At 36.1% G+C, this 24159-nt stretch overlaps 1 protein-coding gene across 1 annotated transcript in view; it reads right to left on the bottom strand.

The window, feature by feature from the left end:
- FAM188A (family with sequence similarity 188 member A) overlaps positions 1–24159 on the bottom strand; it is a 175537-nt gene that overhangs the window by 4720 nt on the left and 146658 nt on the right. The window contains exons 10-14 of the mRNA XM_017729169.1: positions 22605–22675; positions 22282–22362; positions 6872–6944; positions 5995–6067; positions 957–1044 (exon numbers count right to left, since the gene is read on the bottom strand). Coding sequence (XP_017584658.1) covers positions 957–1044; positions 5995–6067; positions 6872–6944; positions 22282–22362; positions 22605–22675 — 386 coding nt within the window. The remainder of the gene's footprint in view (positions 1–956; positions 1045–5994; positions 6068–6871; positions 6945–22281; positions 22363–22604; positions 22676–24159) is intronic.

Here is a 24159-nt window from a genome sequence, read left to right as displayed (position 1 = left end):
GGCTGCCCGACGAGCTTCCTCTGAGCGCCGATTCCACTGAGCCGTCCAGCGAGGACGCTGTGGAGGCCAACGCTGCGTCCCCTCTTCCCGAGGGCACGCCGGGGCTTGTGCTGACAAGCCCCCGGTTGCGTTAGGCCTTCTCCTGCTTCCACCAGCCTATCCTTCTATCTCCAGGTAAACCTGCTCTCTTTTGCCAATACAAGCATGTGCATGGCAATGGAACACACCCCCAGACACCTGCAAAGAGAGCTCTTACCCAGACCAGCTCCCTGTTCTGGCTTACCACATATCTGTTTAAAGAGGCTCCTGGTGGCAGGGAGGCAGCGTGAGGGCAGGAAAATGTGATCCAAAGCAAAGGGAAAAGAGGGACAGCAGTGCTAGGTTAACACCTGCCTCTCGGTAGTGGTGCAGTCTTGAACAATATACGGAGCAGACTGAGAGTTTGAAAATAATTTTCCAATACCCTAACTTCCACATATGTTAAACCTAAGTCTATAATGACTTTTTGTTAAATGTCAAAAATTTTACATTATTAAGAATTGTACATAAAAATAGTTCTAAATATGTTTGCAACCTTTTCCCATTTGTTGGCAATATTTTTAATATTCATAAAACCAGTATGGTCATTTATTCTCATAAAAACCAAACTCCGATGAACCTTCTGTGTAAGGAAACAATTCAATGTCACATGCAAAATGATTAATTTCCTGAACTCAAATTTAGAACGTGTTGCTACGATGGAGCTTCCTTCCAGAGTAAGGCTGAAAAAATCATGGACATGTTACAGAAAACAGAAGTCTACCATTTGTGGTGGAATACAGAAGTTATCTGCTGAACAGCTGAGTTGAATGAACGCAATACTTACTAAAAATTGTGATACTGATTAAAGTTTTTAATGAGTCACAAAGCCAAACAGAATAGACAATGCTCTGCAGCAATAAAGCTATATTGATTACCTGCTCAGGGAAAAATTCTTGCAGAAAGGGACCCAGTAGTATGATGCCCAGTCCTTCTGGGTCTAATTTGGTCTTCATGAGGTTTACACTAAGATAAAAACATTGAATATAAAAGTATGAGTAAGACACTTTTATTCTTGCATGACGAAGTTATGCTGTGCTACCACAGTACTGACTGCCAAGTATAGCAATACTATTCTATTTTTAATCACAAGTGACAACTGCACCAGAATGGTATGCAAGTTGCCAAAACATGGTTATTTTTAAATAAAAGTAATTTGTTATTTTAAATTAAATAAGTGATAATTCTGAAGGACCACCATATTTGGTAAAATAATTTGAAACCCATATAATCTAAAACCAGGTTTACAGCCCAAAAGGCATTTTGCTGTCTTGTAAGCATTCTTTAAAGATACAAGAAACAGCCATCTTTCAAACATAGCTCTGTCACTGCCAAACAACCTGTTTTTAAACACAGATTTGAAAACCTTCCAAGATTTTCTAAGTACACTGAAATAAAATTAAATTTAACAGATACATTTCTACATTTACATTTACATCATGTACTTGATATCAAAGAAGCCAGAACCAACAAACAATGGAAATACTAACAGTACTAATCTGGAAGCCTTACTGCGTGACTATGATCTAATTTCAGGTCACTGCAAACGAAGGTCAGTTATAAGTCTATATATCTATTTAAGCAATATATTTCTACAGGCAGCAGCTTGTACCTACGTGCATCTACCTAGCCCTCTGCTTTAGTTACAAGTTGTACCGTACACAAGAACGTCCTCATTGGGTCAAACCAACAGAGCATCTTGCCCAGTATCCTGTTCCTGACACTGGCCAGCAGTGGATGCTTACGATACAACAGGGCAAACACACAGCCTTAGTTTACCCTCCCCATTTCCAGCAGTCTGCTGCTCAAAGATCTCTTCAGTGACAGGCAGTATCTAAAACACAAACATACATATTTTTTTTTCCATGCATGTGCCTAATTAGCTTTGAACCCATATATACTTCTGGCTCTTAATAAACTCCACTCAAAAAATGAAAACTAAACTATGGATTCTGGGAATAGATGTTCTCTGTTTTGAACCTGTCAGCTGATAATTCAGTTTGATGATACCCCATTTCTGTATTGTGTGAAGCAATTAACAATCACTCCCTATTTACTGTGTAAATGGTTGTCTATCTTTTCCAGGTCAAACAGTCCTAACCTACCTTTTCCTTGCACTAATGGCATTCCATATCTTTAATTAGCCTTGCTGCATTCCTGATACCTTTCTACAATATTCTTTTTCCAAGCTGAAGTGAAACAGCAGGCATTTATACAATGACATAACTCCTACGAATGCCACTCCATGTCTATCACTATCAGTTTAAATCTAGAGAGGTTTCCTGACCAGTAATACCTAGTTCATAGACCAACAACGTGTATGTGAAATCAGCATTTCTTTCTCCCTTGAGTGACCAATCTACATTTACTGTACTGACACTTCTCTGTTACCATATCTTCTAGTAACTTCTGCTGCTCTTACATATTGTTTTTTTAACATCTCAAACACATTTGTATCAGCAACAATCACACAAAACCCTACTGCTGCCAAATCCTTGCTGGCAAAATAACAGAATTCACAGACTTAATACAAAATCCTGTAAAATTCATCTAATTATCTCCCTCCATTAAGAAAAGGTGACATTTTTATTCTTTGGTCAATTCTTTATCTACAAAAACCATTCCTTCCTATTCCATGTTTACCCATGAAATATTTATATGAAAATTTTCCCTCGACTCGCCTTCAAATCCTTTTCTAAGTGCTGTTGTTCATTTGTCACCTTCTCATTCTGATACTGTTGGTACCAGCACAGTTCACAGTGGTAAGTAACCTAAACCAGTTCAGCAATGTCCTTCTGATGTTTCTTCAGGATTTTGGTTTTTTATTACTTCTTTTGACACTTCAGAACCTTAGTTACTCTGACCACCCATAAGAAGGCTTAAGCACAGAACCCCTCAGTAATCTCCAGTGATGAGGAGAACTGCTCCCTGCCACCTTCCCTGGTGAATATAAAGAACTCACTGCACTTTTCTAATTGAGTACTTTTAAATACTGGGAGTCGTCTGTCAGAACTACAAACCTCTTGCAAGCCTCTTGGCACTGACAGGCTCAGAAGAATACTATTAGTTTTATAACTTTGCTGATTAGTCTACAGAAGATTTTAACTCACTTCATATTGTATTTACATTTAACATTCCATAAATCCAGATTCTTCCCTTTTTTTTTCATGTAGGCACTATGTTTTCCTCTCAGAAGACACATTCTTAGCTTCTCACAGATGCCTCTTTTACTACGTAGGCCCTTAACCACCCCAGGTCTCTTTGTTGGGGGCTGTGGGCAGAAGGTGTCATTTCCAAGGTCTTTTTGATTGTTGTACAGATGCATTTTGTCCTTCTGGCTACCCCTTGCATGTCTTCTTTAAGTAACTTCCTTTCTTGGTCCTAACACAGAACTACTAGTAAATTATTTGGACTCTTTTTGTTTCTCCCTCAACACACAGAGGATATATTATGCAAATCTTAAGAGAGTGGCTCTGTTAAGGCCCTTGGAAGACAAATTTTAAAATTCGTAGCACTGACTGTGATATCCTATAAACCATGCTAATTTACCACCTTTAAAAAAGTTCTCTACTCAAGTGAAACCATGACTCAGGATTTGCAAGATACTGTACTTCAATCCTTCTATTCCTCATTCTCACTGCTCTCAGAGTACAAAATTTTGGTATTTCAGTGGCTGTTTGAAACCTGCCCAGATTCCTGAAATGCTGCAATAGAGTTGCAAAAACACCGTGTTTGCAAACAGAACCATGACAGATAATTTTTAAAATGCACTTAAAATTATGTAGTAAGATTAAAGCAAGGTATGTACTCACTAAAGAAACACAAGAACTGTTTAAAAATAACAGAGCCACCTAAGTTTTTAAATATGGTCAGTGTACAGAATTTAATCAGTTAAGCAGGAGGGTAGATCTAATAAACTTGGACTGTGTTATGTTTCAACTGAGGCTTTTTCCTTCAGCAGATCCCTAGCACCTTTCAACGTTACTGGTACCACAGCAGAGCTACTGAACACGTGTGTGCTTGTGCTTCAGTCTCCTCAGTGCAAAGCCTGGCACTTGAACCGAAGAGGTTACGAGTGTTGGGGTGATGGCCTTTGTACTGTTATGGCTGAGAAGTGTGTGGGGACAAAAGCCTGCACTACTGGTCAAATAGACAGCATAAAGTGTTTTAAACAAGCTAAGTCTAGATTGAGAGATGTGCTCAAATTGGCGCCCTAAAGGGCATCAAATGGTTTTTAGAAACAGGCAAAACAAATGAGACAGGTGGGTTCTCAGACACATTCACTAAAAAACTAGAAAATTTTACTAAAAACACATGCAGTGGCATTCAGTACTGGCTAAGTCACCTTGCTAATTCATGTCTGCTCTACAGAGTTTTCCCCTCTACAGTTCTAAAATCCTAATTAGGTCTGATCTTCATACATCCTGAGATTCTGAGAAACTTAAAGCCTTGGACTAGATCATCACAAATTTAAACAGTACATTTGAGGCAAGGCCTTTAATTTTCCTTAAGAACAAACAAACAAAAAATAAGCAAAAAAGCCTGTATGGAGTTTGAAATACATTATTTGTACTTGTGTTCCACACTAAAAAGACAGAACATCTAGAACCAAAAGAGAGTAGGTTCTCAAGATAAAGTATTAGGCAATATATTTATTTAAGAGGAGATGATTTAAGACTGCATATTCCATGGTTTCATCATGACTTTTCAATACAGCAAGTCTTTCGACTGGCTTTTCATACATCAATTTATATTTGATGTGCTATGCACAATAAAATAAGACAGGGCTATGCCACAAATGTCCTGAATGCCAAACAGCCAAATGGAAAAACTGCTGAATGAAAAATGAGGATTTCTGCACACTGATTGAGACCGCAGAACAAAAAGGCAAAAGAAAGCTTCTCAGACCTATTAAATGATGGCTTTTTTCTTTCCCTTCCTTTAAAAAACAAATATTTTGAAGATTTCACCATTTCCTGTCATAATATGAACATGAGCCTTTTGTCTTGTACTTTCTTTTGGTTTGGGTACCTCTTTATTTCAGTTTTCACTCCTATCCTCCAGAGAACAACTCAGTAAACTTCATTACACTTCAAACATTTGGAAGGACAGAAAATGGGCTCAATCACATTTCAGATGGCTGTCGTAAGTAAACTTGCAGTCTCCACAGTCATTCCAGTTTTGACCCAAGTAAACTAGACCAAATGTTTACAAGAGAGCAGAAGCATCTTTTGGAGCAGTAAAAAAGTTCAAGGCCTTGGCTCTCCTTTCTGGGTTAAGCATTTAGTCACAAAACATGGTAAGTTTTGACACTGAAAGTTAACTGTTGTCACTTAATATTAGTCTTGTCTGTCCATATTAGAGTTAAAACATTTGAGTTTTAACTATAATCCCGAGAATCAATGTGTCATTTCTGAAAATAAATGGTAATTATAAACACTATAAGGTCCTGAGTGCTGGTGGAAACAAAACTGCAACTGAAGCAGTTTCAGCTTCAAACTCTGCAGAAAGATCCAGTGGTAATCCAAATCTGCCACTGAATACCTTGATTGTTTAGTTCTTCTGTCACACAGTTTCACCCCCATTAATATATAGAAATATAATCCTGACTATCTCCTCAATATATAGTAATGCAGTAGGTCTGAGGGATTTTTTTGCTTCTAGTTACCACTACCAAAGTTAGAGACATCTTAATTTTAATTCCTCCCCTTTAATTTAAAGCTGACTTAAACATTTAAAAATAACATTCTGTGCCCAGAATGTAAACTAGGAAAAAAAATCCAAACCAGGAAAGAAACCAAAACCAACCCTAAATTATAACAGGTATGGGTTAACTGAATCCAGAAAAAAAGCCTTAAATGATAATTAATGTGATTAATTGATACTTCTGCAGTATTTAAATTTTATTATACTTACTATTCAGGATCTGAAACAAGGTCCAGAGCCTTCATTACATCTTCTAGCAGAGTGTCAGGTATAAAACCATTATCTGAAGAAGTAGCAAAGCTTCTTGTGAGGAAAAGAAACAAAATGCTTTCCAGGAGAACAAATTTCACTCAGAAATACAAATACTACGTATCTTTATCTGTAAAATTTGCAAGCAAATGGTGGGGTTCTAGAAGGAAAGCAGTTTTCAAATGCTTCTCTCACACTTTAAAAAAAAAAAAAAGAACAGTGCAATACAGAAACTGGATCTACCACTCACACACTTAGAAGCTTAATACTTGCTAAGAATGCAATCTTTGTGTAGAGCTCTCCACTAGGTCCCTTGCGGTAATAACTGTACCATTTTTCCCTTTTGATTAGTTAAAAAAGTACCCGAATGCCAGACATCCTGTTTTCCAAAACATAAGAAAATTTTCTGTGTATGCTGCATACATTCCAGAACAAAATCTCATGAAGAATGATTCATATTAGAACAGTTTTTTAATGAAAATTTCATATAGGAGAAATAAATTTTATTTAAGCTTTATGTTAATTACAAAGAACATTACAAGGTTAAAAAAATCTGTTGAAAATTCTACTTCCTATTTTACAACTGCCCTTACTGCAGAATTCTCAGATAATTTCTTCATAGAATTATGGAATGGTTTGGGTTAGAAGGGACCTTGAAGATCATCTAGCTCCAACCTACCTGCCACGGGCAGGGAAACCTTCCAGCAGACCAGGGTGCTCAGTGTTGTAGATTGACTCCTTCACTGAACGTTTCTTAAGGACTAGGCATTTCATTCCTCTCTTAATGCGTACACTTCTATTAAAAAAAGCTTATTTCAGCACAAAGCACAGCCCTTACCCTCAGGGTCATATGTCTGGAAAACTCTTCTAGCTTGTTCTGAAGGCGCTTCAGGAGCAACAAGGGCCATGTCCTATGGGGGGGGAACCACAAAGAAACCTTACAAAATATTCTTACTTCAGAAATAGATTACTAAGAAAGTATTTAGCAATACTACAACCAGTTGGAACCTAAATTAATGAAAATTTCAATACAACAGAAGACAAGTTAAGGTGATTTGGCAATTTTGCTGAGTGACATAAAACAATCAAGAAATATGCTAACGATTACCCCATGAACTTCTAGACAAATTTTATGCAAGTCTTTTCATGCGGATGTTGTGGCACAAAAGCTAATTGGAAATTACAATTCCATTCATTTGCACTCAAGAGCTTCAAGCGGGAAAGAGCACAGAAGAAACTAATTTGGGAGGAGTCCCTTTGTCCTGATAATCTCTTCTGGTGAGAACAACTTGAAAATTGCTTACATACTGGAAAAATAATTTCTAGATTTTTATATTAATTCAGTATCATAATAAGGTAATTTTAACGGTCCATAAATACTACTTAATTGAAACAAACCCACTGTTTAATGAAAAATTTTCAACTAATTTTATAAATGAATTATAACTAGAACATTTAGAGAAAACCAATATTTTAACAGTTTTTAAACTGATTTAACTCTTTTTAAACAGTTCATGTTTACATAAATTCTAAAATCCTTTAAAGTACTTTCAGATACAAAGTCCATATTAACTCAACACAGTTAGTTTCATGATGCCAAATAATGTATGAAGTTGTGCAGTTGTTGAGCACATACCCTGTCATAATGGGTAACACGTTATTATATAAGGTACATACAATACACTATGAAATTTTGTAGTATGTGATCAACTCTTAAATAATTTGGAACACAAAACATACTAAGCAGTAGATTTCATTATTACAGTGTATTACAGTAAACTAATGCAAATATTTCTCGGTTTAAAATCACTGATGCCATGGCACGTAGAGCTTATTAACAAGATGATCAGTGATTTCAATATTCAGGATTTAACTCTGAAGAAGGGGCATTTTAGTAGTAGTTTCTTATTAATGAATCAGCAGCTCACAAAGGCTATGCAACAAGGGAGAACTCTTAAAATTTCCAATAGTATGGAAGGATATAACCCAAAGTAACTTCCAATGGCATAGACATATAACTTCAAATGTAAACTACGTAGTTCTACTTTGGTTTATGAGTATGCAGTTCTTTCCACACAATCTTAATGTAATCCAAGAACAAAGACTATCATTTGCATTGTCTTCCCTACCCACAAATTATCTTGTTAATGTAGTACTTTCCACACTCTCATGTGATGCAAAATGGATTCTTTAAAGCAAGTGTCCTGCAACTACCAACAATTTTTTTTGATAGTCCAATTGCAAACACTGTGTATTTCTGTTAGCATTTTAATTTTTCAGGTCCTTAGTTTTTCAGTTCATGTATGTGTACATGGGAAGAACTTAAGAGGTGAAGCCGCTGAATGCATTACTCAATACTGAAAATTCTCTCTTTCAACAGAACTTACAAATACGGTAAAGCCTCCAAATTGTTACATATTAACACTTTTTATTCACTAAATGTGATTTACTGATGCTCTAAGCAAGTAACTTCAGGTGAAAACTTAGAAAAGTCTGCCCTAGAGAGATGACCAAAAAACCCACCTCTGTTATCTGTAAAATAATTCACCTTTTCACTGAGACTGCTGTCCTATAAAAAGTTTAAAATGCAAGATCCTTTACATATAAATCCCATACAACCTCTAACTTATCATGTCATTCATTTCCAGTATCCAGGTAACTTTAAGAGTTCAATTAGTCCATATATTTGTATCTAGGGAAAAAAAAATACTATAGCTCCCTCATGCAATAAAGCTGAAAATGTGATACACATCTAACAAAAACATATTTCAGCTGCCCAAGCTGATATTTCACCATATGTGCCAAAATATATTCCCCACTCCAGCCTTATGAATTGCATTTTGATGTAACCCATGCATTGAAAGTTCCATATAAGGGAATCCCATAAACAGTTAATTACAATAATTATTTCCAATACTAAGTACAACATGTCCCAAAAATCATGTTTCACTCATTGGCTCTTGTGATACACAAACAAGTCATTTTATATTACTTTGAAAAGTTATTCTCATCAGTAGTACCAGTTATTTTAAGATCCCATGTTTAGCCTCAGAGGCAAAAAATATTCTTCATAAGTTCTAATGAAAACATTCCAGAAGTTTTCATTCTACAAATCAAAAGCAGAACATAATGGCTAAGCCACACTGAAATCCTGGCTATGAATTTTTACAAAGATCACACCCTGAAAGACCAATTGCCCTGAAAAATGAAATCTGCTCGCACATGAACTTTATGGTTCTACACTATCACTATTGAGTGATACGGGTAAGAATTACATATTGTAATACTAACTTTCTTCTTCAGAATTTATCTAGAAACAGTATAGAAACACTGGTTATTTATCAACTTTTTAACTTGCTGTAACTTAATCGCATCTGGAGAACTGAAGTTTATTTAATCCAGTCTTGTATTACAGAGAAAAGCATGTACTTTTCAATACTATAATCAGTGGCTTTCAAAAGGCATCAACTTTTCCAAAATGGCTTCCTAAGAAAACAAGGTAGATGGGACCTCTGAAACTGACTTCCATGTCTCTAACTGACTTCTGAATCCATTGCCAAATTTCAATTTTACAGAGGAAACAGGAGTCTCACAACTGGTTGTTGAAACTGGATGCCAGGCAGAGCATCTCAGTGAGGAGTTGGTTCAAAAAGAAAGCTGATTTCATGCGTCAGCAAGGTTCCTCTGGAGATTTTCTTTTGAAAGAGAAAAGACACTTCACACAGTCCTACTGATGTACTATGTAACTGTATCATTACAATTCGGACACACAGGTCTTTCACACATGACCAGAATGCATTTCAAATTGATAGTGGTCTGAAGTAAGAATGTGCAACTTCAATTCCTCCTGTGGCTGTAATCATTCATTTGCAATGGATCTCCACATCCACTGTATGTACCCCGGAGGACACAGAGAATGTTCTTCTTCAAAAGGTGAAGGGATCCTCCACCTTTTGAAGAAGAAATGTTCTTTTAGCCTAAGATATAACAACTCATTTAATTAAGAGAGAATAGACTTGAATGCAGCTTTATTTGAAGGCAAGGAGCAGAAGTGCCATATGCATCAGCACATATACAAATTCAGTTGTGTGTCCCAAAGGCATCAGATAGTTTTACTTGTAGGGACTGGCTAGGAAACAAACCAGAAAGTAAAATTTAACATAGACAGTATCAGTTGAAAAGCAGGAAAGCTATCATCACTACAGTAGGAAAAATACACTCAAAGTCTTAGAGTGATATAAAAATCCAGTTGTTGATTCTCATTAAGATGAAGAAGGCTCAATAGAACTTGGGCATTGCTTGAAATGACATAACAGCTTTTTTGGTAGATTTTTCTAGGAGCTATTTATCAAACCAAGGAAAAGAGAGGCCTTAAGATGTAAAATGGGAGGCTATTATTACCATCATACAAAGAACTGAACAGTTATGGAGAGGTTATAGATCTTGTTTCCTCTTAGGCACTACTAAAGCAGTATTGAGACTGCTGAGGTATGAAGTTACTGGTTCTAAAAATACTCTAAAAATACTGAATCTACTGTCAATTTAGGCAGGCTATTGTGAAGGGCATGTCTGAAAAGGGACAGTTAGACAATTATGCCGTGGTAACAAAGTAAGTAAAATCCTAGAGCCCTTACCTGCAAAGTCCATCCTAAACCATTTGATGTTATTGACATAAATGCAGTTTAAAAGATTATGAGTCTGGCTCTGAACAGAGGGATGGCCAATGAAGACTAGTGAACTAGTATTCAGGGACATCATCTGCACCAGCAGTTCGCAGGGGGCACTGTCCCTGGTTGTTGCAGTGATAGCAGCGCCCTGCACAGAGTGCTTACAATGATTTTCTTGTGCTCGCCAATGGAATGTGATACTGCTCTGCAGCATATTATCTTCCATGAGTGAAGGCATTAAAAAATGCCAAACAACTGGAATATAACCAAAGAATACTTGAAGGAGTATAAAATTTTTCCCACTTGAGAGCTGTATATGGAAAAACTGAAGGAAAGGTCCTTGACTTATCTGTCACTATACAAGAGCTCTGCAGCCACAACTATTTCCACTTCAGAATGGCAGGTGTAAAAGATCATATACTGTATCCTCCTAAGTCTTGAAGAGGGGCTATGAGTCTATCAGGGATTCAGAAAATGCTCAAAGAAAATACTTTTCTTGAATAAGAGAGGAAAAAGACACCACAGGAAGAATGCCACCCCCAAAGTAGCAGTGTTCTTATCAGGGGTCAGAAAATACAATATCGACCTTGTAGTTTAGACCAGGAAAATACAACAGTTTATCTGAAAGTGTTCATCAAGGGATAGTGGTGGTGGAGGAGGAGGAACATTGACGGCAAGCAATTTGTTACAACAAGGTGGTTAAAAGGAAGCAAACTGGCTCTAGCTGCACACTGCCTTGCAAAAGTGAAAGGACTGTATTTACTTCACAGTACCTGCAGTACCTTGCTGAGAACAGAAGAGAGTTCTCCATAGGGAAGAATGAAAAGCTACATATGGACTACTTCAAATTCTATTTCACCTTCAGCCATACTACCAGACAGAAAAGAGAGCCTAATCCAAGAGTGGGGTGAGGCTCTGGAGGAAAAGTGAACACAAACCAAAGAGGAAGAATTAACAACAGAAAGCTGAGGACCCTGTCAGCCTATTCATCTGGAAAGTGGGGTTTTTAACATACACTCAAGTAAGTTATAGAAACCACAATATATCCTCCATTCCTGTGGGAGAGGATGGTTTAATAAGACAGCCAACAAAAAAAGCCACAGCATAGCAGTTTTTAAAAATAAGAGAAACACAAAACTACAATTAATAACTGTTTAACAGTTACATTGCCAGAGATGTTGGTGGTTTATTTTAAAACATCCCAAGAAGGCAACAATTCACTTGGTGACTCATGAAAAAATAAGAGCTTCTTCAACATGTTCCTTGCTTTCATGGACTGATTACAAGAGATTACTGTGAACCAATAAAGATTAGGCATATAGTATTTTTCTTATTCAGTTAGTATCTTGTTTTGCTCATCAACATAAAGTCTTTGTTTTGAAAGCAAAAATAGATTACTGGAATTATAGACCAGGAGTCAGCAAATTTGAGTTTACTGGAATTCTTATCTAATAACTAAATTATATACTACCCTCAAGTCGCAAGCTTAATCTGAAAGGGCAGCTTTTCAAATTATATTCACATAGCTTTTTTTTTTTGAAGACAGAATGCAGTGCTATGCAAACACTATACTTTGTTCCTATGAGGAATCAAGCTGGAAGTGGACAAATTCCACACTTTATGACTTCCAAAACCTCCACAGTATAATTCACTAAGATGAACTTTAGCTTCTATTATTATGCTACTCTTTTTCCATGTAAAAAAATTAATATCTAGTCTTAAATACTATTTCTACATCTAATACCGTTTCAGTCTATAGACATGAGGTTATTGCCATACAACGCAGTGGTGAGTATTAACATACTAATTCTATTTGGGAATTACAATAAGGAGGCAGGAAATGAACAAGTATGTCAGGAACATTTGATACCAAAGTTTACAACAAGTGAAGATTCACTGGAGAAATTTAAAACTTCCTAAGTACAGTTCTCACAATCCTGAAAGCTGCACTTAATGTTGGAAACCAGCTTACAGTATTCAGTTTCCCACTTAAACCATATAATTCTCTCTTGGGATGACGAGAACCCTCTGGCTTGCCCCAATCCAGAATGATGAAAAGTTTTTGCAAATAGACTGGATCAATTATTTTATAACTCAAAACCAACAAGTGTTTCTAAAGGACAATTTTTAGCATGGTTAATTAACCTAACAGTAATATTTTATGGCTTTTCACATGAAATGTACAAGCTCTGGGAAGCAATGAAGAAAAAAAGTATATTAATAATGGCATGTAAGCCACTGTTATTTAGTATTGGTAAGGAGTATTTTAAGAAATCTTTATATGCACATTGCTACGTGTACAGAGAAAATACTAAATATTCATAAATATTATAAAAACAGTATTGCTGTTTATGATCATATTTGAAGTATATTATTTCAGGTAGCTAATTCCAACAGTAGCAGAATAGAGCAATTAGCTTCTATAAAAACCAGTATGTTTATTCTTTTATCAATACAAAACTTGTGACACTTTTTCATTACAGCTGTATTATACAGTAAAGCCCATCTCACTTCACTCAAACTGCATGAGCTTTCTTAACTATGCATAGACAGTGACCAAATTTCTCTAAATACACCTGCACTGTTTCAATATTTTCATAGCCCAGTCTCTTTGACTGACAACTTTGGCACCCCTCTGTAACAGATATTCTTAAAGTACATATATAAGATACCCTAAACTATCAACTGGTAGAGGAAAATGGCATTGGACTCCCTGTAATACAAAGAGAAAACAGATTTCATGTGCTTCTTATGTAAAACACACTAACACTGAAAAAAATGCACTTAAATATTGAAATGACATTACTACAGTTTTACAAACAAAAGAATATATTATTTACATAGCTAATCACATGTAACTTCTTATGTTCTGTAAGAGGAGAAAGATAGCAAATTAAAATATGACTAAATGTGCTTCACCTTTCCTAGGAAGAGTTCAGAGGTCCCTCCTCCATAGACAATCCCTGTCCCTGCCTATTCTCTGTATTTGTATTCTTCCACATTCAGACTTTCAAGTTTGAAAGTAGAGCTGCCTTATCAAAAGAGGTCAAAGATGTTATTTTCATTTTGGATGCAACAAAGCTGCTATCTGTATGAAAGGACTAAATAAAGGGAAGAAAAACTTATTTTTCAATGCTTTTAAAAAAGTGGTTAGAAATTGGTTGCTAAACATCTTTGTGATTGTACTTGGATTAAACCCAATTCTGTATATGGATTCACCCTATTTTCCCAGGGATTCCACAGCTGTCACATGTACTAAGGTTCTGTGGATCAAACAACAGCTACAACCCAAACCAATTTTAACCAAGTTCCTGCCATTTATAAAATGACCTAAAGTCTTCTGATAGAGATTCTCTACACAAGTTCAGTCTGTCATGTCACATGTTTATTAGGCAGTTTGTGAGTTTTGCAAAAAGCAGAACTTGGCACAAAGTTTCAGAACAGGACTACAACAGTTACTATTTTAAAGTGTATTTTTATTACTGAAGCATATGTTGTCATGTTGGCAGTCTCATTTACTGTTTCTAGTTCCTGCATCTATCCCAGCAGGGTTTGGGCACATGGGAATAAAGCAGGCTGAACAGAGAATAAAAAAATACGTAATCCTCCACTTCCAAGGATACATGGTGCCCTGCTCAGCAAGAACATCTGGTCTTCAGACATTTTGGAAAAAAAACATGCAGAGAGACAAATGGCCACAAAGTAATTTCCCTGTTGTTTAGCCCAAGAACACTTCACTTAAAAATATCTTTAATAGGCATTCAATAACTATATTTAAAACTGTCTGTTTCCTAAGTTCTGTAATACATTAATGACTTCAGGACATTTTCTCAGGTAGCAAAATTGTAAGGGAAAGAATGATTCCTCAGATTCACTCCAGAACATGTATTTATAACATGTGAGCAAGGATTAACATCCATTCACAGAGATTCATTTTCTCAAACAGAACACATAGCAGGTAGATAATCAGTTCATAAGCTGGAACTACCATTCTGTCACGTGGTGAATACTACATTCCCAATTCTAAGTCTTAGTATTCCCAGTATCATTATCTGGTATTAAAAATATGCAGTCAGTAGGCCACAATTAAAAGATAAAGTAAAAAGGAAGGTGCTTTGTAAAGCAAAGAATGGATGGTGAGAGTCTGGAACTATCAAGGTTTATGATTTCTACCTCTTGCCTCACGTAAAAGTACATGGAATATATGGAGAAGTTGTTAATTTCATTTGCCTTCTCTTCATCGTGATACTACAAGCATACTAAATTCCATATTTTGGAAGACAGTGGTTTAGGTTTTAGGGCTTTGTTTCTACCTAGCATCTTTGCTTTCAGAATTTATTTGATAGAGTGACTTATAAATTATAAAATTGCATTTAGAAATTTCTTTGATGTATTTACTATTTGCAAGCCACTCTGCATATACTACAAAAAAGAATAAAACAACTAAAATGTGTTTCTTTAAAAATCAGTCCTTCCCTGGGTAGGCTGATGTACATGCAAACTAGATGTTGCTCATAGCCTCCTCCTTCAACACACAGGAGGCTGCAATTCCTTCTAGAAGTTCTCCTACGAGGTAGGACCCAACTTGTTACCTTCCAGCCCCCAATTTCAGTTTACATATGAGAGTCATACATTCTAATATGAGGAAAAGGAAAATGTACTCCTCAGGACAGCCCTGCCTACAAATGGGCAGGAAATGACCCACCATTTCTATACTGCTCAGTGCATTTTTCACAACAGCTGCTTTACATGTTCACCACTAAAAGCTTTCCACTAAACATAGAGCTAGCTCATGTTCAGAGACAATGTATCCACCTAGCTATTGCCAAAAATTGTCTCATGGAGATGCCTACCCATTAATCTCAGGTTATGTTCCCACAACCTACTGCTAACCTTTAAAAATCAGACAAAAGTTTGTTTCTTAACCAACTAAAATGCAAACTCAGCAAGCAGAAAGTAAACACAGCACACACTTTGAAGGGAACTAGGAAGCTGGAAAAGTAAATTCATGGATGACCTCTAGAATCACTTGTCTTCCTAAGTGCATTTAAATAGACTTGAAATGATTAAGGAGACATTTTTCCTAAAAATGTTTAATGTGATATTTGTAGGCAGATCTTCCTTGTAAGTTTTCCGATTCAGAAGTGCTCCTACAATACACTAAATTGAGAGCTTAGCAATTTGCAGGAAATTCGTTCATTTTCGATTTGTGGATCTAGAAAAGGTTGTCTTACTGCACTGGTTTTCTATCCTTTATTCTCTCACCCTTCCTGCCTTCATTTCAAAGAGTATCTCATGCAACAAGTGGTAGTGTTTTATTTTCAGTTTTTATATCTAAACGTTGCTGGATCGAAAGTTTCTATTGGAACTGTGAGAACTACTCCCCACCCCGCATCTTACAAGTTTTCATCTAGGTGTGGAAACAACGTGCCCAGAGTCAGTACAAAGGCATTCTCTCATCTACCTGAGCACAGAATAGTATCAAAATGTGTAACATTTCAGGATAAACTCTTTTCAGTAAGTATAGCAACTCAGAGGAGCTTTGCCTTCTCCAGTATTAAAAAATTATTCTAGTAAAGCTGATGTAGAGACCATCAAAAGTTGTGAGCAGACAGGGAGATCTGGTATTTCCTAGCAGCTATCAGAGTTGGCTGAGTATTCAAACAATGCGGGAAACAGGAAAATAAAATGAAACAAGTATTTGTCCTGAGCAAAGCTAAAAACTGTATGATGGCTGAAGTTTCTCATGAAAGCCACCTCCACTTAAAACCAAAACTACATTTCTAATTAAATAAAAAACTGTAACCAAACAAACCCCCCCACCCCAAAAAAAACCCCCAACCAAAATAAAAAAAATCCCACCAAAAAAACCTCGGAGACTTCATAAATGACAATGCACCATGACTTTGGGCAAATTGATGTCATGGACTGGTTTAATTAGAAACAATATGCCACCACACACTGTTGCATCACCTATAGAGTCTCTTTTACTAGAATGAAAAATTAAGACAAAATCTAAAAGTTACTTGATAAATGCTGGTGTGCAAATCACTGATGTGAATGTAAGAAGTACAAGCTCTCCTGTAAAAAACCTTCCAAACAAACTATAAAAAATTGTCCAGAGGGACCTGTTCAACGAAAAGGACCACACACCTGTAGTACGAACAAATCAATCCACAAGTAAAATCAGAATAGACCCACAAGGAGCAGAACAAGGTTTCACAGTTAAGCTCTGTGATCTCACAAAGCTAGAGTAAGGTAGAACTTTTCAGAAGTATTTTGAGATGTTCCCTGACAACAATGAGACCTCAAAACTGGCCTTTCTACTACTTTCCAAAACTCATTTGGAATTGCTTATGAACTGCTGTGTTATTCAGAACAACTTAAATTCATTTAGCAATAGCATTTACACTACAGATCTTAAACCAACTAGTAGAGTAACTTAAATTCTTTTTGGGAGCCCACAGTTCCCAAAGGAAACACTCTCCTTTAACATTCATTTAAAAAAGGGGTCTCTTCCTGCAGAAAGGAGCTCTCAAATTAACAGCCAATAGAAATATTTGAAGATGCAATGTTGATTTAGTCAGGTGACAGCTCTTGTCAAAAACGAAACAGCATTTGCCTCCCTACTCTTAAATAGCACAGAGAAAATGGGAGTCCTACTTTAGCCCAGAAATGATTTCTGCAGTTGCCTCACACATCTACATCTTTTCCATCAGTTGTCCAGACTGTCCCAACCAGAACCAACTCCTCTTACTCCTGAAAACTAAAGACGCTAAATCCACACGCTCTGTAACCATTTCCTGAAGTGGATTTTCAAAATGTGATTTTATTCTCTGATGAAAACATACTTTACCTGCATTCACTGGTCATGGGAGCGAAAAACAAAAGGAAACGTGTAGATATTTTTCATTACCCTTCCAAAGCAGAAGAGTTCTTAAGTTAAAGGAAACACATAGGTTACTTTTGTAGAAACCAAACTTGTTAACATATACTAATAATGACTGAATTTTTACACATGCATCTTATTTTCTTTCATGACCACTGACAACCTCTGTTGGTGTTCGGACCTTAAACGCTGTACCAACTAACACTCCCCCTCAGTCCAGTTCTTGTAAACACCACTGAGCCACATTTAGGCTCTCCTATAGCCGTGTCAGTGTTCGCTGCGGTGCCCCTCAGTTGAACTCTGATGAAAAAGATTGTTTAGGAAGAGAAGTGAATGTTCTTTCTTCTGAGAGACAATACTATCAAGGATGCAGAAAAATGGCCCTGAGAATATGTAGAACAGGTTACAGTGATCAAAGTCAGAAAAATAAAATCTGAAACCAGTGTGGTTCCAGGACAGGACATTTTCCTTCAAAAGCAGTAATTTGTAACTTACTCAGATTTCTCAGACAGAAGTTTTCTCTGCTTATCTAACTCTTCAAGTCTAGAAATGCTACAATGCTGTAACTGAAAATGGATAGCCAATTCTGTTGAGGCCTGTGTGCTCAAAGACCTAGAAACAAACTAACAGAATTTAAAAAAAAACTTACACAGCTGAAATGTCCCACAGTTAGTTTCAATCACCTGAAGTCACCAGACCGACCTTCATCCATGCTGTCTTTTCACTTTCAATGGCATAGACATATAACTTCAAATGAATTCAAACTTCAACAGCACGTGGATTTGCATGTCAGCAGACAGTATTTAGAAAGCACCTATTAACCTCCTGTTGTTCTTCCTATTGTTTGCACTGGAACATTTTCTTGTTATATTTTGCATAACATTTCAACTTGTTGGTATTGTTTCATATAGTCTGACCACACTTTGACATTCCTAGAAGTTCTGAATTGTCTCAGCTTGTCGTAACTTCCTATATTATGAGTACCATAAAAATAATTAAGAAGTGCCCCTACAACATTTCATCCAGAACATCACAGCCTTATTTAGAGCTACCCCACTTCCTACTCTCTCTTATCCTTACAATAAAAGAGTAAAAAAAAAAATACAAAAAGACTGTAATGATAAAGCTGATTTTTAGAGGACATTTACAGCACCACATATTTCCCTTTGCACCGTCTGAGAGAGCATGCAGGGAAACTCAGTGTGTCAGATGAAAGCTTCCTTGTTTGCTTTTGTTGGACTGAAGCCATTTGAAAGTCTTCCTATTCACTGAAAGGAAGGGTGGGCAGGGAAAGGCAGAAATGATGGCTGATTAGATTTAGTAGCCTATGAAGAATCTACATACTCACTTTTTCAGGCAAAATCTACCTTGTTGCAAATGCATAGCCTGTGACCTCTAAGAGTAATAGCCACACTTCCTTTTTTGGAAAATGTTAAATCTGGCCTGCTGAGCATTAAGCAGCTTTCTGACTTTATACACACATATTTGTGAAGAAAAGAAAAACAATGTGATGGTACTACTTATCGTTCTTTGCTATGAACTCCCCCTGCAATGATTCACAAAGTTTTCCAACTCTATTATGACACACATAAGTATCAGAGTTCTGAAGAACTATTTAAGTAATGCAGATGTTCTCATGTCCTTTCTGACTTCAACATTTACTCATGTGCAGAAGAAGCTGTAGTATTTCTGCTCAACCCAGCCTACCTTAAAAATGAATTTATGGTAACATGCGAGGTTTCATTTCAGATATTTCCAGATTCTATTTTCTTTCCAAAAGATCTAACTACAAGTAATTATTTGGCTGATGAGAAACTGGCAAAGTCCCAGACATCACAACTATTGATACTGTCTTCAATAAAAAGTGCTTCAATCAAAATTGCTGTTTCAATGAAGAAATTATTTGTTATTTCTCTCTACCTCAAATCTCTCTATTGAAACAAGGCTAATAACTCACAGAAATGCTATGACAATCAAGATGTGGAGATGAAGACCATGCAGGTAGAATAAAATTTACTCTTTTAGTAATAGGAGAAACTGCTGACCCACTGTAGACTTCTCTTAGAACAAGGAATTGACTCAACAGCCTCTGTTTAAGGCTACTTCATGCAGCAGCAGTTACAAAAGAGCTTAAGACCAATTACATACTTTAGTTAACTCATTTTCACTTGAGGCTATAAGTGTGACCTTTGGCCAAAGATACTGTGCTGCAGTTTGCTCACTAAAATCCATTGAAAATATACAAAGTTTTAGGATGGCAGCTATGAACAGGTTTATTTATTTTACAAAATAAACCACTTCTCACAGTCACAGCTACAAACGAATGGTCCACACTTAGAGTAGCGCAAATATGTTCTGGCAGACAGCAACAGAAGTCTACAATATTTAAATCAAAATGTTCTGAGATAGAAAAGTGCGGTGGTTAATTGTTCATTCCACTGATAAGAAACCAATGTTTATCATTCATCAGATGTAAAAAATCTGAGTACTAAAGAACAGCAGCCAGCTTTCTTTACGTAAAGCAGTATGCAGAATTTGAGTAAAACCTTTTGCTTGTTAAACCTCCATGCTCAAGGAAAGATGGCAATGAAGATTCTGCTCTGTTCCCTAATTTTCCCATGCTAGTTGTCTATAGCAACAGTAGCCTAGGCAGACTGCTGTTTCTAGATTTCCAGACCAAATTACTCAACTAATGACAGAAGTGACTACTGTTCCGCTTAATAATTGCCTAACATTATTCTATTTAAAAATACGGCTTTATGATCCTGTAAAATATATGCAGCTTGAAAGAATTAAAACTTACTTGGTTTTTTCAAACTTAATCTGCACTGGTTTGGGCTCCACAGTTCATTTTTCTCTTCCCATTCTGAAAATTACTTTCTCATGTAATCAAACTCGCCATCCTCAGTATCAAACGGATGATGAACCTACATCCTCAGTATCAAACACCATCTACACAACTACATGTGCTACTTTAACAACTTGCTGATTAACCACTGGCAATGAATTCAAGTTTTTTCCTGTAGTTTTTGACATGTAGCTTCAATTGATACAATAATGGTTTGTCAACACAATTTGTATTTCCACTGTAGCTGACATCTCTGCTCCAACAGAAATGCTCAACGACTGCTACTTTAGAAAGGATGAGGTTAGATGCAAATTCAAAAACTATGAGCTTTTACACATCTTCAGCTCCTGCTCTGCATAATAGTAATAACAATGACAACAAAAACTCTAGGAAATTCTTTGCCAATACCATGTCAATTCTTCTGCTTTTTATTAATCACAAGCTGAAGTTTTCCACAGCCTAAGTGGAGTTCAGTAAAGAAAGGAGAACCAATTGGAGACAGCAGATATTGATACCCAGTTACTCTAAACCCAGGAAACAGCCTTCAACACTCCAAAACAAAGAGCATTAGAAGTGGATTTCTGTCTGGAAATGGTCTCTGCAGACACTAAACATTAGCTGTAACAACACTGTGACAGGAACACTGGACTGGCATAACAGAGTGATTATACCTATTTGCACCACACTGCTGTCTATATGACAAAGTACTGACTTTGGTGGTATCATTCAGAAAAACTGTGGATAAAATTTCAAAACTGAAATAAAAAAGCTTTACTAGGAAAGACTGGGGAGAGAGTAAAGCAGAAAAAAAACATCCAGAGGAGAATAAGGATTTTTCTGTTTCACGAAATAAGGAAGAAAGAATATTTATCAGACATTAGGGATTAAAATTTGAAAAAAAAAAATTCAATGTGTAACACCGGCTAATTAATTTAAAGGATTTTTTAAAATTTAAGTTTAACGATAAAAAAATACTACTACAGATAAACTTCTAATATACTGTGGAGGTTTGTTTTTTAATAAGAAAAATCTAAGCATTTATGCTGTCTTTCTAAAGATTAGGCAAAAGTTTTACTTAGGGAAATTCAACAGCTCGAGAATTTACAGCTTTATCTTTGTCGTATGTTCTAGTATTTATTTTCAAGATTTATAACTAAAGTTTTAAATAATTTTTAAGATACTAGGTACAGGAAGGTTAATTTCTAGTAAGTGCCAATAAATATACTAGTAGGTACCATTCAAAGTTTCAATAAAACATTTAATCAGAAACAAGTGTTGTATAAAAATAAAATTTAAGAAAAACAGCTTACAATCTTCAACTAAAGAAACAGAAATTGTCTCTGGAAAATCTGGTCTAATATTTTAAACTGAGAGTCCTCCCAAAAGCATTTTATGTTTCACAGGCTACAGTAGATATCTGATAGAATATCTGACAAAATATACATAAAGAATTACTGTGACAGTCCTGATGTCTATTTTTAATCTAGAACAACCGACTACAGATTAAAAATTGTGAAAGTACTGTCAGGGAGATGAAATGACTATGTAACTCTCTCTTGCACGACAGAAATTTAAGACAGTACTTATCCCAAGCATGGTGTTCCAAAACATAAACTACCCCCAGCCCAATAAATTAAGCTAAAACTGAAAGGCTTCACACTGAAATTTATGAGATATTGATGAAGTATGGAACAACTCGGCCTTCAAGGGAAGGCTTAATTAAAAGGTTTAGTGACTACGTTTTTACATTAAAGCCACATAAAACTCACACTGTGGCAAGATCTGCACTTTGAATTTATGTGGTGTTTATCTGCCTGAGGTTACCAAAACCACATCTAACATACCTTGGCAAAGAAGACTGTGAGGTGTGTTTCGCTGCCAAGTATCCAAATGGGAAATTTTGGAGATTTCAAATAGGAGCCAACCTAAAAAGGTACAACAATATCAAAAATACAAAGCAAACCCAGAAAGGCCATCTAGTTAGTGACCAAGTTAATGAGAATTCAGTTCGTTTTCAAAACAGTTGGGACTCCACTGATATAAAATGTTCAATAAAATGACATAAGTGTCTAACTTGCATACAAGTAGTATTAACAGTAATAATGTTAAAAAAGCCCGAAACAGCTTAATGAAAGAAAACTTTTAAATGATGTAGAAAACAGCTTACCTTACAATATCTCAGAGATTCCATCAATGTCAAAAAGCCTACTGTTGCCTGTTTGTGTATGCCAAGAAGTTCTGTTCAAAAGAAAACACAAAACTTATTCAAGAAAAATCTGCAAATCCTATTTTAAGTCATTTTTTCTTACTTTCAAAACTGGTCAAGTAATAACAACTTTAAGTTTTGCAGTTTTAGTAACAACAGCAAATCATAAAGATACGGTAAAAAATGGTCATTTCTCTCTATATAAAATAAGATTTCTCTATATATCTCTCTATGAATAGTATCTCTCTATAAAATAAGATCCAGACTCATGGTTTTAAGAGCTTCCTGTTGATAGCCTCTTTTCAAAAACCGTTGGATTTTGTGGGGGATGAAGTACTTGCAACTTACATCACAATTATTCTTAGAAAAATCTAAGAAAAACAGCTATCTCGAAGAGGAGAAAATCCCATATATATCAACATATGAATGTTTCTTCGCTCTCCCTCTTTTTTTCTTAAGAGTTCCTTGGCCATATTTATCTTAACCATTTCACATTCTGAGTAATAAAACATAATTTTGCAAATAATAGTTTTGTTAGCAGAAAAACTAATTTGATTTTCAATACTGACTTCCACTTAAAGCTCTCTAACACACACAGCTGCCAGGAACAGCCGAAATATTTATGTACTACTGATTGGAAAAGCACTTACAGAGCCTTACTTGAGGTCCTCTAATAAAGAATGAGAAAGTACTTCAAAATTCAAACTTCAAACATAATTATACAGATTTGGAAGACGCTCTGGGCTTTCATATACGTCATCTCAAGAGCTCCAAGTACTGTCTGCTTGGAACAGCTCTGCTAGATCCCCAAACATTGTCTAACGAGCAGCACATACCTGGAAACATACACCATGATCAATTTAAGAAGATCTGGATTTCCTTTTTTTTTAGTGAACACTGACTTTCATATTTGAAAGTTCCCTCTAAAACACTAAGTCTCACCCATAATTTTTCACATCAATTATTTGTGTACAACAGCATAAAACTGACATCTTTATCCATAGGCTAAAGCCCCAGGACCATAGCAAGTGAAAGAAACCACTCTGAATTTAAAAGGTTTCTGGATTTGCAGAAGTCAACTCTGCAGCACCAGGCATGCCATACTCCCTTCACCAACTTCAAGTGTACCTAACTGAATTTCGCAACAGTGCAGAACAATTACAGTAATGGTTTAACTTTTTCCTCTACTGTTAAGCAGAAGTCCCCATACATCCAATTCTGAAAATCAAAACCCAAAAAACTTCCAAACATGAGCTTGTTCACTACCTTTGTGTCTGCAAGTACTCCTTCATTAGAGTGTCAGCTATACATATTAAAAGGATCTTTTCAGTGTAGAATTCTTTCATCTGAAAGCTGTGCTTTCAGAGATTATCTTCAAACTCGCTTGGAATTAAAATATTCAGGGGATGCGTAGATTATCCCTTGCAAAACCCCATTATCTCACTGATTTATAGCTGAGTTACTATAAATTGACACATGCTGGGACAATTCATCTTTTCTTTGAGCTGAGGGAAAG

Source organism: Corvus brachyrhynchos, unplaced genomic scaffold (assembly GCF_000691975.1).
Source record: "Corvus brachyrhynchos isolate BGI_N302 unplaced genomic scaffold, ASM69197v1 scaffold142, whole genome shotgun sequence".
In the NCBI taxonomy this organism is placed as follows: domain Eukaryota; kingdom Metazoa; phylum Chordata; class Aves; order Passeriformes; family Corvidae; genus Corvus; species Corvus brachyrhynchos.
This window is presented reverse-complemented; position numbering and strand designations above follow the sequence as displayed.